Source organism: Glarea lozoyensis (assembly GCF_000409485.1).
Source record: "Glarea lozoyensis ATCC 20868 chromosome Unknown GLAREA6, whole genome shotgun sequence".
NCBI lineage: Eukaryota > Fungi > Ascomycota > Leotiomycetes > Helotiales > Helotiaceae > Glarea > Glarea lozoyensis.
In genome coordinates, this window is record NW_007361001.1 from 2,355,485 (window position 1) to 2,368,271 (window position 12,787).

The 12,787-nt window shown below is 47.5% G+C and overlaps 6 protein-coding genes across 6 annotated transcripts; 4 read left to right on the forward strand and 2 right to left on the reverse strand.

Annotated features, from left to right (window-relative positions):
• Nucleotides 1-68: 68 nt before the first annotated feature.
• GLAREA_03108 (P-loop containing nucleoside triphosphate hydrolase) lies at nucleotides 69-2,447 on the forward strand (the record flags this gene model as incomplete). The annotated part of the gene is made up of 1 exon (XM_008088193.1): nucleotides 69-2,447. One exon carries the CDS (start codon nucleotides 69-71, stop codon nucleotides 2,445-2,447), a length of 2,379 nt encoding a protein of 792 aa, XP_008086384.1.
• Nucleotides 2,448-3,413: 966 nt separating this feature from the next.
• On the reverse strand, nucleotides 3,414-4,157 carry GLAREA_03109 (Supernatant protein factor (SPF), C-terminal; the record flags this gene model as incomplete). The annotated part of the gene is made up of 3 exons (XM_008088194.1): nucleotides 3,414-3,646; nucleotides 3,700-3,907; nucleotides 3,960-4,157. 3 exons carry the CDS (start codon nucleotides 4,155-4,157, stop codon nucleotides 3,414-3,416), a joined length of 639 nt encoding a protein of 212 aa, XP_008086385.1.
• A 637-nt stretch (nucleotides 4,158-4,794) lies between these two features.
• On the forward strand, nucleotides 4,795-5,519 carry GLAREA_03110 (P-loop containing nucleoside triphosphate hydrolase; the record flags this gene model as incomplete). Its single annotated transcript, XM_008088195.1, has 4 exons — nucleotides 4,795-4,942; nucleotides 5,013-5,257; nucleotides 5,309-5,374; nucleotides 5,427-5,519. The coding sequence occupies 4 exons, from the start codon at nucleotides 4,795-4,797 to the stop codon at nucleotides 5,517-5,519; spliced, it is 552 nt and encodes a 183-aa protein (XP_008086386.1).
• A 1,793-nt stretch (nucleotides 5,520-7,312) lies between these two features.
• On the forward strand, nucleotides 7,313-8,166 carry GLAREA_03111 (Glutathione S-transferase (GST), C-terminal; the record flags this gene model as incomplete). Its single annotated transcript, XM_008088196.1, has 2 exons — nucleotides 7,313-7,678; nucleotides 7,726-8,166. 2 exons carry the CDS (start codon nucleotides 7,313-7,315, stop codon nucleotides 8,164-8,166), a joined length of 807 nt encoding a protein of 268 aa, XP_008086387.1.
• A 746-nt stretch (nucleotides 8,167-8,912) lies between these two features.
• On the forward strand, nucleotides 8,913-10,348 carry GLAREA_03112 (Metallo-hydrolase/oxidoreductase; the record flags this gene model as incomplete). Its single annotated transcript, XM_008088197.1, has 2 exons — nucleotides 8,913-9,178; nucleotides 9,322-10,348. 2 exons carry the CDS (start codon nucleotides 8,913-8,915, stop codon nucleotides 10,346-10,348), a joined length of 1,293 nt encoding a protein of 430 aa, XP_008086388.1.
• Nucleotides 10,349-10,841: 493 nt separating this feature from the next.
• GLAREA_03113 (RNA-binding, RBD) lies at nucleotides 10,842-12,495 on the reverse strand (the record flags this gene model as incomplete). The annotated part of the gene is made up of 6 exons (XM_008088198.1): nucleotides 10,842-11,228; nucleotides 11,276-11,375; nucleotides 11,427-11,503; nucleotides 11,957-12,123; nucleotides 12,219-12,347; nucleotides 12,444-12,495. 6 exons carry the CDS (start codon nucleotides 12,493-12,495, stop codon nucleotides 10,842-10,844), a joined length of 912 nt encoding a protein of 303 aa, XP_008086389.1.
• Nucleotides 12,496-12,787: the final 292 nt, after the last annotated feature.

The following is a 12,787-nucleotide window of genomic DNA, read 5'->3' on the forward strand; positions in this document are numbered from 1 at the left end:
ACTGTTTCCCCCTTCCCCTTAAAGATCGTCCCACCTCGAGTAGTTTCCCCAATTGAAATTTGAAAATCATGTTACGACAATCGCGATATGCGACACGGCGCATCGCTAATAGCGCCACGAGAACTACAATAGTCCGACACACCTCGCCAGCTGCCGCAAGTATACAGCCCATAGTCAAGTTTACACCGCGATACTTCGCACCACTCGCGTGTCATCGCGGATATGCCAATGGCCGACCTCACCCCCCGGGCGGCACGCATCGAATGGATCTTGGAGGGGGGGAGGAAAAGTCGGCGTTAGAGGAATATGGTGTCGACTTGACCGCTCGTGCGAGAGATGGAAAGCTCGACCCGGTCATTGGCAGAGATGCAGAGATCCATCGGACCATACAGGTGCTATCAAGAAGGACGAAAAACAATCCTGTTCTGATTGGAAACGCTGGGACGGGTAAGACTGCCGTACTTGAAGGTCTGGCGCAGAGGATTGTGAGGGGGGATGTTCCAGAAAGCATTAAGAACAAGCGTGTCATATCTCTGGATCTTGGTCAGTTGATCGCCGGGGCTAAGTTTAGAGGAGACTTCGAGGAGAGATTAAAGAAGGTGCTCAAGGAAGTGGGAGACGCCCACGGAGGAGTCATACTATTTGTAGACGAGCTCCATATCCTGCTCGGGCTCGGAAAGGCAGAAGGCAGTATCGATGCTAGTAACCTTCTCAAGCCAGCACTTTCTCGAGGCGAGCTCCAGTGTTGTGGCGCTACAACCTTAAACGAATACAGGGCCATCGAGAAAGACGTAGCTCTAGCCAGGAGATTTCAGCCTATCCTGGTCAACGAACCGACCATTCAAGACACCATCAGTATACTACGAGGTATCAAGGAAAAGTACGAAGTCCACCATGGTGTCAGAATCACCGATGGAGCGCTGGTTGCTGCTGCCACTTACAGCAACAGATACATTACAGATCGCTTCCTACCAGACAAAGCCATCGATTTGATGGATGAAGCCGCCAGCGGCCTGAGACTGCAACAAGAGAGCAAGCCTGAGGATATCATGCGCCTCGATCAGCGTATCATGACTCTTCAGATCGAGCTCGAGAGTCTTCGCAAAGAAACGGATGTTGCAAGTAAGGAGAGACGGGAGAAATTAGAGGCGGACCTCAAAGTATGCCAGGAAGAGGCAAAAACCCTAACCCAGAAATGGGAGGAGGAAAGATCTGTGATTGAAGGCGTCAAGAAGACAAAAGAAGACTTGGAGAAAGCAAGGGTTGAGTTGGATCAGGCACAGCGCGAGAACAATTTTGGACGAGCAGGAGAACTACGATATTCAGTTATACCGATGTTGGAATCGAAATTGCCAAAAGAAGGAGAAAGCGGTGCTACATCTACCGATGGAGGTTCGCTTATCCACGACTCCGTCAATGCAGACGACATTGCTGCTGTGGTATCACGTGTGACTGGAATTCCAGTCACTAAACTCACATCTGGTCATGCTGAAAAGCTGATCCACATGGAGGACACTTTGCGCGAGTCGGTGAGAGGTCAGGATGAGGCGCTTAAAGCTGTCGCGAACGCTGTCCGGATGCAACGTGCCGGTTTGAATGGAGAAAACAGACCTTTGGCATCATTCTTCTTCCTTGGCCCCACCGGCGTTGGTAAAACAGAACTGTGTAAAAAGATGGCAAACTTTTTGTTCTCAACCGACTCCGCTGTCGTTCGTTTCGATATGAGCGAGTTCCAAGAGAAGCATACTATCTCACGACTCATCGGTAGTCCTGCGGGATATGTTGGATACGATGATGCAGGCCAGCTTACCGAGGCGATTCGAAGAAAGCCATATGCGGTGCTACTGTTTGATGAGTTTGAAAAAGCTCATAAGGATATCTCTGCACTTCTTCTTCAAGTGCTGGACGAGGGTTTCTTGACCGATGCTCAAGGTCATAAGGTCGATTTCCGCAACACCCTCATTGTCTTCACATCGAATCTTGGAGCAGACATTCTGGTTGGAAACAATCCTCAACATCCTTACCGCGAAGAGCCAGATGGGGAAATCAGTCCCGAGGTACGACATGCAGTTCTCGATGTCTTGCAGCATAGTTTCAGCCCAGAGTTCATAAACAGAGTGGACGAGAGTATTATTTTCAAGCGTCTCTCTCATGAAGCCCTTCGAGACATTGTCGATATTCGTCTGAAAGAACTCCAAAAGCGCCTCGAGGATCGTCGTATCACACTTCATGTGGACGATGAGGTTCGAGCTTGGTTAGCAGACCGCGGCTACGATCCTAAATACGGAGCTCGCCCTCTGAACCGACTGATTTCCAAGCAGATTGGTAACGGCCTAGCCGATAAGATTATCAGAGGTGAAGTGAAAACCGGTGATGAGGCAATTGTGAAGATCAACGCCCAAGCTGACGGACTGGACATTATGGCTAGAAAGCCAGCCGCCGTTTAGCATAATGTGAGATTATGAAAGAGTTGTGTATATTTTGAGTGGTTTTAGCGGCATATATGGTGTTTGGATGGCGGATCTCGACTCTGGAGTAAGGAAAATAAAGGGGTTAGAGCATTTTAGATGTGTGGTAATGTCAATATGTATAATATGTAAATACTAACACGTTTGCTTTGCAGAATGTACACATTGATTCAATGGCCAGTTTACTTCGCCTATATTGATGGCGTCTCATTCCCAGTGAAGTACACATCGCTAAAATGGAGATTCGTACATTCCCACCAGCCCAAGGGACGTAAGAACTCAAGAACTGAAGCAGGTGCTAACTGCTCGGCCATAAAAATTGAGACCATGTGGCCTTCAGAGAATAATAGACCATCCTAGGAAGGCGATATAATTGATCACTCCCGACAGTGTTTGCATGCCGTCGAGCTAGTTTATTTCGTTAGTACCCGGTGACAGGGTGCTCAAAGCGGGTCTATACTGATGGCGGAGGCTATTTAACGACTTTCGCATGTGGATTCCATGAACTACTGATCAGATTTTGGACGGCGACTTATCGGCGTGTACCAAACCAGTGATATGTTTCTCAAGTTGCTAATGGCAATAAGGCGGAGGGAGTTTAGGCAGTAACTTGAAAGCTTCGTATAGAAATCAGGCGTATAGTGATAGAGAGATAGTAGGGTCCTTCATATCGGTCATCGTTTCGTGGAACGTGTGATTTCGACCTCGCTATCTTACTGAAAACATAATCTGACACTGCGACACGAGTCGCCATAAAGCCCATTCCTGTGACAAAGCACCATAAAATTTGGTACCGTTGTCAGTTCCAAGCTCTTGGCACTAATTACATTCATCCGCAATTCCGATGCCTTCGATGATTGTTGCGCCGAAAGACCTTTACAGAAAATCAAGAGCCCTAGAAATATTATACAACCCGCTTGACCTACAGAGACAATGTCAGACAATCTATCGACTGAGAAAACCGAATCGCTCTGAGCTGTTCTTGCCTACCTCGAAAAATCTCTTGAGCCACCAAACTTGAAAGATGCCTTCACCAATAAGTACGCCCATCTGGAAGATGCTCCACCACTTTACCCTGCCATTCGTACTTTCTGCTGTATTCCGGTGCGTGCGCTCGCGGACCACAATGTATGATTGTTCGTCCTTTACCTGGGATAGGAGTTCTGACAATTGTCGAACTAAGGGCGGCAGTTAGTGTCCGTATGGCCTGGCAAGAGGGCCATATCCATACCTTCCGCCTCTAGAGGATCAGATGGTGCCTCCGCTTCGGGCACATACACAATTCCGTGCACGTTAAATGAGACGTCCTTGCTTGATGCCGACCAATGCTCGTTGCTGAAGCAGTAAATGTATTTGCCATCATGGTTCGCCGTAAATGAATGGTCTCCGTTGGAAACGGATCGTTGATGAGTCTCATAACCACCCGCTGGATTTTGTATCTGCCCGAAGTAAGCCATTGGAAAAGGAGTATGGGGAGCGGGAGTTGCGCACCCAGAAGTCTACATCCAAGTTTCCAGCGCTGCCAAATTCTCTGTCTCCCACCTGGAAGGTGACTGTCATCTTGTCGTCCTTGTGCAAGCTCTCGTGGAAACATTCTCTGCCATGTGCTGCAAGCTGGATGTTGTGTGCAACTGCGCTTCCAAGGAGACTGCTGGCCGCTAGCAGGATCGATGTAGTGGTAAATCGCATGTTGGGGATGATTGAGCTCAATTCCCGCTGCGTGGTTGTGAAAAGGATACTCTCCGTTCGAAGCCCCGTGCAATGATTTGCTTGTCGCGTTCGAAGACAGATTTGCTCGCGACTGTCAACTCCTCGAAATGGACAATTAATTCACGTTGCGGCTCGGCTAGGATAGGTCTAGCGTGCATGGGCATTTTCTGGTTGCAAGCCCACTCCACGAACATCCATCGCTGTCCTTCTCACCATCTTACCGACTATCACACTCCTCGCTAATCACATCACGAACATCTCCACCGGGTCATTGTAGCCCTCGTCGAACTGTGAGTAACTTTCCAGTATATGTCTCCTTTGCGCCAGCGATGTCTCGGTCTGCGGCTGCCTTTCACCTCGTCCGCGCGTGTCCGTCCGAGGAGTAATCCTGCTATGGAGACCGCTAGGTTCATGGCAGCCTACCCCGTGAGAGGCTCATTCACCACACCAAGAGTCGATCCATCTGTCCTCTTATATCGATTGTTTATATTCGGCCTCCCCCTCCTTTATCGCGCAATCAAGCATCGTACTGATAGCTTCTTTTCCCAACAATAGAATCACAGTCGCACGAGCGAACACAACAGTACCCTTCCTTGAACCCATACCCACCGCAATCATGGGTCTTACATTTTCCAAGCTCTTTGACCGACTCTGGGGAAAGAAAGAGATGAGAATTCTCATGGTAGGATTGGACGCCGCCGGAAAGACCACAATCCTTTACAAGCTGAAGCTCGGAGAAATTGTCACCACAATCCCCACCATCGGTATGCTCTGCTTCATCCCTTGCCACCCTGCAGAGATCGTCTGGAAACTTGCCGCTAATGTACATCGTAGGTTTTAACGTCGAGACTGTTGAGTACAAGAATATTCAATTCACAGTATGGGATGTTGGAGGACAGGACAAGATTCGCCCTCTGTGGAGACATTACTTCCAAAACACTCAGGGTATCATTTTCGTCGTCGACAGCAACGATCGTGACCGTGTTGTCGAGGCGCGGGAGGAGTTGCAACGTATGTTGAACGAGGATGAGCTGAGAGATGCCATTCTGTTGGTATTCGCCAACAAACAGGATCTTCCAGTACGTGAAATAAAAAAATCTATTAAAAAGTCTACCGCTGATCAAAAACAGAATGCCATGAACGCTGCCGAGATCACAGATAAGTTGGGCCTCCACAGTTTGAGACAACGTGCCTGGGTAAGTCATGAGAGTTTCACACCCTAAAACAATGTTTCTAATCTTGTAATAGTATATCCAATCCACTTGCGCTACCTCCGGAGATGGTCTATACGAAGGTCTGGAGTGGCTTGCCAGCTCCCTCCGAAAGGCAGGACATCAGTAAATCTATGTGCTCACAACGTCAATATCCCGCAGACCAATCTACCTCCATAAACACAACTTCCTCTCCCCTATCAGCCTGTGGTGCTCCATACCATACATTCTTGTCTCTTCAGCAGTCTACGTTCACGAGAGGCGCAAGGGTGGTATTTGTACGATGAATAAGGCTCCTCCGGTTATTCTGGCTTCTGCATTGGTCTCCATTGTGGAGAATTTAAGGGTTCTCTTTTCGCGAGTTATGGTCCATTACCTTTTCTACGTCTGGCCTTGCAATCTTATGTTTCAGCATGGTATAAAAGCAGACGGTAGATGAAGGATCATGGTAGTCTAGTCCAAATTGATCTTACATTAGAAAATACATGGTTCTTTTTTATTCCGTAGCAAATTTGATTTTGCAATTCATTATAAGCGGTGTGATGAACCCTGAACTCTGCCCGAGGCGCATGGGCCAGCAGATTGCTGCAAGCTGCAGGGTGTAGACGGTGTGGCGGTTTACAACCTCAAGACGTGAGAGGGTTTTGAAGGCTAACAAACTCGATATCTAAGAATATCTCAGTCATCATGTAGCTTCAGAAAGGATCCATTTCACACGTTTAACTTGGAAATCGCTCTGTGGCCTACACTCTGACCAGTGAATCTTCCGCTCCTTCGTGTTTTTTCTGTTGCCATTCGAGGGGCAATACGAACGGCTGACCGAACTGGGCTGGCAACATCGTTTTGTTCCTCCTGTGGTTAACCTACTAATATAAATTAAATCTCCAAAGGCATACAGCGGTTGATTATTTTATGAGTCGGAGAGCAACTTCGTCAAGTCTTGCAAGGCATAGCTTGGGTCCTCTCCTTTACTCGGAAACATAGTTGTCCAAGGATATCGTTTTTAAGAGAAAGCGCTTGCATCTTACGATACCGACACTTGTTTGTTCTACTTCGAAGTAGTAGTATTAATTATTGTGGCGGATTTCTATTTGAGCTTTGAGAAAGGCCAAGGCAATGGTATATGAAAATAGGCATTGTTATTTTACATTCCCAAATTCTGGTCAGCTCGTGCAATTACCATGTCATACCATATCAGTGCCAAGGGAAATTCTGTTGTTAACAATGCACTCGCTTTCATGAATTCTTACAAGAGGGTATTTCTAAAAGGAAATGCCAATGTAACGAATGTTCTTTTTTAAAGCAACGAGTGTTTTGACCTGCGTTACTGTTCTGTAACTAAGGAATGATTCTGAACACGGGATTGTCAAAAGCACTACACATTCTCCAAGCCGGTAGATAATTGAACAATTGATACTTACCCTGTTACCCTGTTTCCCTGTATGAGCTTCGGCCCGTGCAGTCGCGCCCTCAACGAAGCTACGGAATTGCCGCACCTCTATGTACCGTTCCCGCAAAGGCAGTCCAAATCTGTTACCTTACCTCGTAGCATTACATCATTACCAATCCACTTACATCTACCAAAATATCTCCGACCACCAGAGATTATTAGCACAGGACCTCTTGAGCAGTCTCTCCAGTCAATGTCCTTCAATCCTGTACATCATACCCTCGAATTTCCTGCTCCTGACTAATATTTATGTCCTACCATTCTGTGATTCATCGGCCTAGGCAATTGTCAGCCAGCCCACATGTGTAACGGACACTAGCTCAATCGACAAAGGATACTCGAGTACTTGCAGTACCCCTCATTTCCTACATAAAGAATCTTTTCAAGTCCTGATGTTCAAATCTCCTATCCTCAGAATCTCACAAACCTCAAGACACTTTCTCAAAGTAACAAACGCGACATCAGCATCAAACATGTCTCGACCAACAGGACTCATAGCCAATTCTGGCATCGAACTGTTAACATTTGGCACGCCCAATGGCCATAAAGTTTCCATTCTACTAGAAGAGCTCAAAAATGCATATGGCAAGGACTATGCTGTACAATCGATCAATATCATGCAGAACATCCAGAAAGAGCCCTGGTTCACCAAATTGTCACCCAACGGTAGAATTCCTGCCATCGTGGATCATGACCGCAATAAGTTTTCTGTCTTCGAGGGTGCCGCAATTTTAGCTTATCTCACAAGACACTATGATCCAGATCATAAGTTTAGCTTTGATGATGCGGACGATTTGAGCAGGTGCGAACAGTGGGTCGCGTGGCAACACGGTGGTTTGGTAAGTTCTCAAGTAATTTGACGTGGAAATGAATTAACTGGAAATAGGGCCCAATGCAAGGGCAAGCCAATCATTTCTTCCGCCTAGCCAAGGAACGTATCCCATACCCAACTCAACGGTACGTGGGTGAGAGTGAACGTCTTTATGGAATCCTTGATATCCAGCTCGCCGACCGCGATTACCTTATTGGACCTGGACGTGGAAAATACTCTATCGCTGATATTGCTTCGTTCTCCTGGGTCAACTGGGCCTACTTTGCTGGTGTGGATCTGGCCAAGTTCAAGAATGTCGAGAGGTGGTGGAAGAGAATTAACGACAGGCCGGCGGTACAGAAAGGAATTGATGTCCCAAGTGAGGGTAAGAATTACAACAGCAAGTATGTGGAAAGGCTGGAAAAGGAGAACGATTTCAAAGAGAGTGAAGATAAGCTGAAAAAGCTGGCGGATGAGGCAAAGAAGCAGTATGATTATAAGTTCTCTGCTCCATAATTAGGTGTAGCTATAGCTGCGCCGAAAATGCCAAATGTATAACAGATGCCTTGCTCTTAAGAGTCTTCACCGCCTGTGATTTTAGTATCGATCTAAGCAAGAGTGATTGTACCATGCTTTGTACTGATTAGGAACCTATAGTAGGTTTGAGTGTAGGTAGAATCATAATCTGAGTGCGATCAATGTCTTTCATCTTAGGTTCAATCAGACTAGGTTGCACATATTAAGAATAACTTGCGAACAGTTACTAATGGTCAGCCTTATGTGTTCTCCAACACGGGAGCAGTAGCAAGGATAAGGTCCAGCTTCACCAAGGTTATCTGATCTAACAACTAACCAACCTCGCAAAAAAGCTTGTCCCTCGCTCTCAACTGCGTATTCTTTCGCTTCAAGTCGCATGTACAAAAACATCGAAGTAAGACAAGACCAGGCACATGGGTTTATTCAGCCTTGACAGATACGAGTACATAGGTGATAATGGACATGGACAAACTAGGCTTTCGTCAAGAGACGGACATCTGTGCCCGGAGTTGGAGTTTCACCGATTTCCCGCGGACGTTCTCTTAACTCCGTGTCATCACCAGTTTAGGTCACCAATTATTCGCATTCGCATCTTTTGGAACCTGGTGAGCGGTGCGCCTTGAAACGCAATCTCACCTCAGCCAGGGCATCTATGTACAATTGAATGCAAGAATCATTCATAAGAACCCATTCCCTCTTTGTTGTGCTGTTCTCTCAATTCCCCAATGCGCTCACTCTTCCGCAAATTCCTTAATCGCAGAGCTACCAAAGCTATATTGCTCCCTACCAATATTCTGAAAGCCTCAACGACCGGTGGTATGGCTACTGCGGCGATATATGCGATGTCCATGACACCTCCAACGGCATTGGGAGCTGTACCAGAAGATGCAAAAGGTAAAGAACATCATCTGGCAGGAGGATCTGGATTTAGAAATCCATGGCCGAGCTATGTTGATTTCAATCCTGTGAAAATCGGAATGTCTATGGCGTGGTGAGTACATACTCTAGGTGTTGCGACTACATACTGTTCTCCAACTCTAGTCAACTTTCACATGTTGAGCTCTATGTTATATCTAGCCCTTCAAGACGTACCATGGTATCGTTCTAGCCAAGCACACGCTGACCCTACTCAAGGCGTATAATATCAGGAAAGATGAAATGGCCAGACACCACTCCTCCACATGTTACAGTAATCAAACCCACCTTCCTCGCAACCCGCGCCGAGTCGAAGTCGCTCCGCGCAACCTGGCTTGGGCATGCGTGCTACTACGTTGAGTATCCCGGTGGACTACGAGTCTTATTCGACCCGGTTTTCGAAGACCGCTGTTCGCCATCTAGCTTCATGGGACCAAAACGATATACTGAAATACCTTGCGTCATCAAAGATCTACCCATGGTAGACGTTGTAGTTATCAGCCACTCCCACTACGATCATCTTTCCCATCCTACGATCCTCGAGATACACAAATACCACCCAAACGCGCAGTTTGTAGTAGGACTTGGATTGAAGAAGTGGTTCGAGAGTAGCGGCGTAAAAAATGTGCAGGAACTGGATTGGTGGCAGGACGTAGATATTACGCTTTCCCCGAAGACCGGAGAAAAAAGGATATCAACAGCCTCCTCGGAAAGCCCAGAAACTTCTTCGAATTCAGACATCACCGCACGAATCTCTTGTCTCCCTTGTCAGCACACATCCGCACGAACAGCTTTTGATAAGAACCAAACGCTGTGGTGCTCATGGGCCGTCTCTTCGGGCGGAAAGTCTGTCTGGTTCGGAGGTGACACAGGCTACCGCACAGTCCCGCAACTTCCTGAAGTAGAAGATGATTATGGAGAGAAATACGCCGGTTTACCACACTGTCCTGCTTTCAAGCAGATCGGAGAGCTGCGAGGACCATTTGATCTTGGTCTAATACCTATAGGCGCTTATGACCCTAGATATATCATGAGTCCTATGCATGCGAATCCCTTCGACAGTGTGAATATCTTTATAGACACGAAGTGCAAAAAAGCTATGGGTATTCATTGGGGCACATGGGTTCTGACCGCGGAAGACGTGTTAGAACCACCTGCTCTGTTGAAAAAAGCGATGAAATGGAAGAATCTGCCAGAAACTGGCGTATTTGATGTTTGTGATATTGGCGCCAGCAGAGAATTCTGAGATTCATATCTGCATGTGTAGTTTGTATAGTAGTAGATTAATATCCGTTTCATCAACTCTAGGTCATTCGTGGGCCTGGCAAACGAGCCAAAGATGTCACACATCATGATGGTGTGTGATAGTTGGCTACACGATCAATATTTCGGAATCGCACGTAGAGGTATGGTCTTTTAAAATCAGGCATTTTGTTTCTCCTATCAAATACATAAACGTCGTTTTCCGATGTACAAATTATGCTGGACGATTCAGGGACAGTGCACTCTTCCGCCCGAACAAAGAGGTAAAATTTTGTTGTAGGAAATAACTTCGTGAAGAATCTGAAAGAACATTCATATAACCGCATTGCACATCAATCGCCAGTACCGTCTCCGAGTACGTTCCATAATCCCTCATTATCTTTTGGAGACTGTTCAACGATACGTAACTAATTTTCAATACCGACAGTCTGTCATTGCATAAACCCAAAGCATGTCCTGTAAGGTTAAAAGGGTTACTAGTAGCGACTCGGTGGATAATCTTCTCCATAACCACGTCGCTCCCTTGGTGGTGGATAATCCCTTGGCCCTCTGTCATATGGGGGCCTTCCGTGACCATTCATATATGGATCCGGGGGATAGTCGCGACGGTAGGGATCCTCAAATCGGCCGCGAGGAGGCGGGTAGTCGTCAATTGGGCCACGAGCTCTTGGTGGAGAGCGATATCCTCGGCGGTCGTCGTCGTAGTAGCCACGGCGAGGGGGGCTCCTATCACGGTAGCCCCCACCTCCTTCACGTCTAGGACTGTATCCTCGAGAAGGTCCGCGCCGGTCATAATCATCAGGGTATGGTCTTCGGCCCGGTGACCGAGAGCGTCGTTGATCGCGTGGAACATCAGGCTGAGTCTACAGAAGTTAGCAATCATGGAGAGTTGAACTAGGGTCAAACATACATCTGCGACGCAGGTTACGCGAGCACCTTTAAACTCGCGTCCATCGAGTTTTTCGACTGCAGTTTTGAGATCTGCAGCGGTCTCAAACTCGACGAAGCTCCTAACGAAAAGTCAGTGTGAATAATTGAGCGTTCGCAGAAGATATGCTAACCCTTTGCCGTCTCGGTCGCGGCCCGTCTCTGAATACACAACGTCAAGGCTGGATTGACGTGCGAAGTCTTTTAGATCCTAAATTCCGAATCCCATGTAAGTTGTTGTCCCGGTATGTTGGTGCAAAAGTTCAAGCCTTGGAAGAAGCCTCCAAAAGTTGCCAGTACCAAAGTCCTATGGGCAGAGCACATTTCCCCTACTGCTGGAGGTCTTCCTACGTGATGTGATTGCTGTCCAGATATGCAGATGGTAGCAACAAATAAGATCATGAGGGAGTCGAAAGGATAAGAAAGGCCAGAAACAGGGAGAGTAAAGTCTTAAAGTCCGAGGCTGCTCAGGCATATGCACTAACACACCTGCAATGATGATAAAGGTACATCGAAACAGGGCATGATGCGGGCTTAAGACTAAGAAAAGCATGCCAGTGGATAGGCTGTGGACAATGGATCCGTCCACAGTATAAGTTGCTCAGAGTCCAAATAGCAATACGTGATATCCAAGAGTCCGGGTGAAGGAACGGGGGAGACAGACCTGCCAGCTGGTTTCACCTGGAAGTCCAGATATTTGCATTCGATGAGGGGTACGACGAGGGCGAGGAGCAGTTCTCTCGTTATTGGCGAATGGGCCATCACGATTGCGAGTCCCTCGCGCAAACTGGACGGTCAAACGTTCACCCATGAAGTCTGAACCGTGAAAAGCTAGAAAAGTATAAGCAGTCTGCTTTCCGTCGAAGTAACCACACTGGAGGGATCTTGAAGAGGTTTGGATCGGGGGGGGACGAAGGAGGAAGTACCAGGAACAACATCGCGAGCATCCATGGCATCTTTATACTCGATGAAACCAAATCCATTCATCAGCTTGATCTCCGTGATCTCGCCAGTTCCGTGGGTATTGAAATGGGCTTCCACATCCGCCTTGGTCGCTGCGACAACTTGTCAGTAATAGGTCTTTCCAATGAGAGACATTGGGGTCGTGCGACTTGTAACAGGAGAAAGCAGTCGCGCAGCGATATACTTACCATTGCGGGGGAGGTTGCCTAGGTAAAGCCTAGTCGCAGAAACCTCCGTCATCGTGGGCTCGATGTCGCTGAAGTTGTGGCGGTTCTGAAGTCAATGCTAATTGCGACGCCGAAGCGTGTTTGTCGTCGGTATCGAGTTGGAAATAAATAAATCAGTGAGAGATTGTACGCGCGACACAGGCTTTCTTGCAAAGGTGCATCAACAAATGGGCCTGGTGAAGTGGTGGTCGAGGTGAGGCAATGTGAGGCTTGCTAGCGCAAGATCGAATTCATGCCTCAGGTTGGACTGGCTTTTGTGACGAACTTGCATGCGACAGAGGCATTCCGTGGAGAGACGGTACCGC